The sequence below is a fragment of the Octopus bimaculoides genome, chromosome 18 (genome assembly GCF_001194135.2).
Source record: "Octopus bimaculoides isolate UCB-OBI-ISO-001 chromosome 18, ASM119413v2, whole genome shotgun sequence".
NCBI lineage: Eukaryota > Metazoa > Mollusca > Cephalopoda > Octopoda > Octopodidae > Octopus > Octopus bimaculoides.
Window position 1 is genome coordinate 16055835 of NC_068998.1, and position 4705 is coordinate 16060539.

The 4705-nt window shown below is 34.9% G+C and overlaps 1 protein-coding gene across 5 annotated transcripts in view; it reads left to right on the plus strand.

Annotated features, from left to right (window-relative positions):
• The window catches only part of LOC106871185 (leucine-rich repeat-containing protein 63), a 90622-nt gene that overhangs the window by 72155 nt on the left and 13762 nt on the right, over positions 1-4705 (plus strand). For 3 of the 5 annotated variants that reach the window (XM_014917518.2, XM_014917520.2, XM_014917519.2), the window contains exon 8: positions 1121-1280. The exons of the other annotated variants lie outside the window; for them this stretch is intronic. In XM_014917518.2, the coding sequence (XP_014773004.1) occupies positions 1121-1280 (160 nt within the window). The remainder of the gene's footprint in view (positions 1-1120; positions 1281-4705) is intronic. 5 annotated transcript variants of the gene reach the window in all.

A 4705-nucleotide genomic window follows, 5' to 3' on the forward strand; every position in this document is an offset into this window, starting at 1 on the left:
ATATATATATATATATATATATATATATATATATATATATATATACATATGGTCAGAGATTTAGGGACATCCTGAGAAATTCCTTGAGAGGGAGGAGGAGCTACAGATGTGTGGCATAGAGGACAATTGGGAATTCCTGTGGGACAGCTTGCTGAGTGCCACAAATCAAATCTGTGGCTGGTGCAAAGTCCCATCCAGACCTAGGGTGGTGGAATGATGCTATAGACAGGGCCATTAGAGTAAAAAAACAGGCCTAGAAGGCCTGGAAGAGTTGAGATAGCAGGAAACTGTATCAGATAACCAGAAGGGAAGCTAGGAGACAGATGTATCTAGCCAAGGGAGAAGCAGAAAAGAACTGATAAGATGTCTGGGAAGGTTTTATAACTGATTCAAAGTCAAGAGAGGAAGGAATGTCCATAGTTTGGTAAGGAACTACTAGCAGTAGATATGTGAGCACAAGTAGGAGGAGAAGCATTTATAATGGAGAAAAGAGAAACAAAAAAACAATTATTATTCTAAAAGTTACCCAGCTACTGGAAAGTCATGAAAGGGAGAGAAAAGGTGAAAGTTTAGAGAGGGGAGAGAAATGTGAGAAGAATTAGAGCAAAACTGGAGAAAAATTAATTATTATACAACACTGGTACACAGAAGTTTTTCGTTCTGTGAGAGAAGGAAATTAGCGATGTACACTGAAGGGTGTAAAGAAAACCATCTAATTCTATCAAGCTGCCCAACCCATGCTGGTATGGAAGACAAATGTTGAACGATGATGATGATAATGATGATGATGATGACGATGATGACGATGATGGCGATGATGACGATGATGACGATGATGACTTGATGACGACGATGATGATGATGATGATGATGATGATGATGATGATGATGACGATGATGACGATGATGACGATGATGATGATGATGATGACGATGATGATGATGATGATGATGATGATGATGATATATGAGCTCTATACATTCAAACTGGGGTGCATGTATTTTTGGAAAATCAAACTGGAGTGTGGGACAAAAGACGGTTTTGAAAAATATTGATCAGAATGATGTTGCAGAGATGAGGCTTCGATGTAAAAAGACGCTTATTGCAATTTCATTTCAGGTCTCTTGAAGAGTTAAGCGTAGAAGGTAACAAGCTTTCCATGTTGCCCTCCGGACTGTTGCAACTGGATCTGCAATCTTTCAATGCATCCAATAATTTTTTGCATCCAATTTTCTGGCCGGAGACAATTAAAGCATTCAAAGAAGACTTTAAGAAATCTGTAAGTTTCATCATCATCATCATCATCATCATTATTATTATTGTTATTATTATTATTATTATTATTATTATTATTATTATTATTATTATTATTATTATTATTATTATTCAGTAGTTTTATTTTTATAACATGCTTTCACTTCACTACCGAGTGCAGCTCTGTGCGCCTTGGGTATGTGCTGTGGTTTGCTGTGATGCTCTTATGGTTACTGTATTGAAAGTGTTTTGTGTATTATTATTACTATTATTATTATTATTATTATTATTATTATTATTATTATCGACCCCAAATTCCTCCGAGGTCGACTTTGCCTTTAATCCTTTCGGGGTTGATAAAATAAGTAACAGTTGAGCACTGGGATCGATGTAATCGATTCATCCTCTCCCCAATATTGCTGCCCTTATGGTAACATTTGAAACCATTATCATTATCATTATTATTATTATTATTATTATTATTATTATTATTATTATTATTATTATTGTTCAGTAGTTTTATTTTTATAACGTGCTTTCACTTCACTACCGAGCGCAGCTCTGTGTGCCTTGGGTATGTGCTGTGGTTTGCTGTGATGCTCTTATGGTTACTGTATTGAAAGTGTTTTGCATAGGATGTGTACAGTGCCCATTAGTGCAATTTTCTGTATGTTATATATATTTGTAAGTCCTGGTGTTTTTGTTATGTATTTGTCTGAATATTTTTTTATTATACCTAAGGTGCCTACTATGATAGGAATTGTTTCTGATGTTATTATTATTATTATTATTATCATTATTATTATTATTATTATTATTATTATTCCCATTATCATATTTCAATTCTGTTTCCATTTCTTGCCGAGTGTCTTCCTGACACCTAGAGCAGAGAAATGCACTGTATAGGACATTAAAATAAACACACCAGATTGTTTATTTACAAAGTCACGTGATAGAGAAAAATAAAAAAAATAAAAAATAAAAAAGTAAACAAAGAAAATAAAGGGTAGAAAAGGAAAGAAATTCACAGCGACAATGCTCTTCTCAGTACGTGTGACATACCAGTTAAGACAATATTTTGCACTTCCTGCATGGATAGCCAGGGAACATTCTCAAATAATTTTCAGTCCCGTTTTTAATCATTCTAAGTGCTCCTACAATCACTGGTATTATAACCATCTTGAGATGCCACATCTTTTCAATTTCGATTAGCAAATCTTTATATTTTCTGAGCTTATCAAATTCTTTTGCTGAGATATTTATGGTCACAGGGTATGCTCATATCAATAAAAAAACAGACTTTATTGCTTTGGTCTTTCACTACAATATCTGGTTTATTTGCTTTGATGGTCCGGTCTGTACATCATCATTTAACAGCTTGCTTACCAACCACATGGTTCCCAAAGAATCATTACATTTTCTCCCTCAGTTACAGCCTCAGGGTGGTGCTTGTACCATTTGTCAGCAGTTTCAATTTTATAATGCCAACACATTATCAAATGTAGATATTGGTCAACTCTGTCATGTTTAAATTTGTACTTTACAGGTGCTAAAACCTTCACCCAGAGATTGTGCAGTCTCTGAGCATTGCCAGCTTGTGGGATTATGTTGAACAGCTGTTGTCACATGTAGGACAAATCCCAAAACCTTTTATGTAAACCCACACACATATTGTAAACTGTCCTTGTAATGGCTCTCTCATCTGATGCCTTTGTAGCAAAAGAAAGAAATCATTATTATTATTATTATTATTATTTTAGATTTTATTTCATTTTTGTTCTTTTCTTGTTTACAAGATATAACATAGAAGATTCTGACTTCACCATCACCATCATCATCATCATCATCATCATCATTTAACAGCTTGCTTACCAACCACATGGTTCCAGGTTCAGTCCCACTGCGTGGCACCTTGGGCAAGTGTCTTCTACTATAGCCTCGGGCCGACCAAAGCCTTGTGAGTGGATTTGGTACACAGAAACTGAAAGAAGCCCGTCGTATATATGTATATGCATATATATGTGTGTGTTTGTGTGTCTGTGTTTGTTCCACCAACTTCGCTTGACAACCGATGCTGGTGTGCTTACATCCCCGTAACTTAGCGGTTCGGCAAAAGAGACTGATAGAATAAGTACTAGGCTTACAAAGAATAAGTCCTGGGGTCGATTTGCTCGACTAAATGCGGTGCACCAGCATGGCCACAGTCAAATGACTGAAACAAGTAAAAGAGTAAAGAGTATCTGTTTTTCATGCTGTAATGGGTTTGACAATTTGACAGGGGCTGGCTGGGCAGAAGACTGCACTAAGCTCCACTGTCTGCTTTGGCAGGGTTTTTACAGCTGGATGCCCCTCCCAACACCAACCACCTTACAGAGTGGCGACTTCCACAAGCAAATTAGAGCCCTTAACTTTGGCTTTTAATATCTACACATCTCTAACATTGTCTACAATATTATTTATTACAAAGGCATTCCTGTACTTTTTTCTTTATGTACCAAGTTACATTATTTTTGTCATTTAGTGTACATTCTTTACCACCAATTAATTCTTCTCCCTTCTTTCTTAAAGAGTGTATATAGACTAATAACATCCAGCATCACTTTTGGGGAATAATGCTCCAAATATGATCATTCTTTTTCAAGTTACATCACTTGAAGATAACACCCACTATACCTCTAACTAACCATAGCCAAAGTCTTATTTTTATCATTTCGCTTAGTTCAAAGTAGCAATTTCAGATCTTCTGAAGTATTTCTTTATAAATGCTTCCTTTCTTATAATTTTCCTTATCTTATCTAACTCTATAATACCTAGGTATTTATAACCTTCTTCTAAGCCTTAAACCTCTGCTTTATGACTTCATTATCAAGTAATTGTATCCTATCACTTTCCATTATTTTCCCCTCTATTCATTATCGAGACTCCACACTTTTAATCCCAGATTCCATCTCAGCATCATCATTAAAACCAGTGCACTGTTTGCACTAAGGAGTCTATTTGATCTCCATTCTTTGCAAACAGCTTCCAGCAATCCATAAATAGATGATTGATTTTTATGCTGCTTGCTTTTCATCATATATCCATCCCTTACTATTGGTTGTTAGTAAACTTAATGCTATCATAATATCAGAAATAGTTAAAAAGAAACAAAAAAAAAAAACTAAACTTACACATAAATGGGTACATGGTAGCTAATGCTCAGGAAAAATCCCTCCCATTGATATTAATACTTCCAAAATCTTTACCACAGCAAATTAGTTACCATTTTTTCATCCCCACAAATTCAAATATTCTTCACTACTATTAGTTTGGGTTTTTGTTATATTTTCTGCCAACAACTATCATTTCATCCTGATGAAGTTCTACTTTTGGACTATTGGAGACTGAAGAAATCCCTGTCATCATATGCCTTCATATATATATATATATATATATATATATATATATATA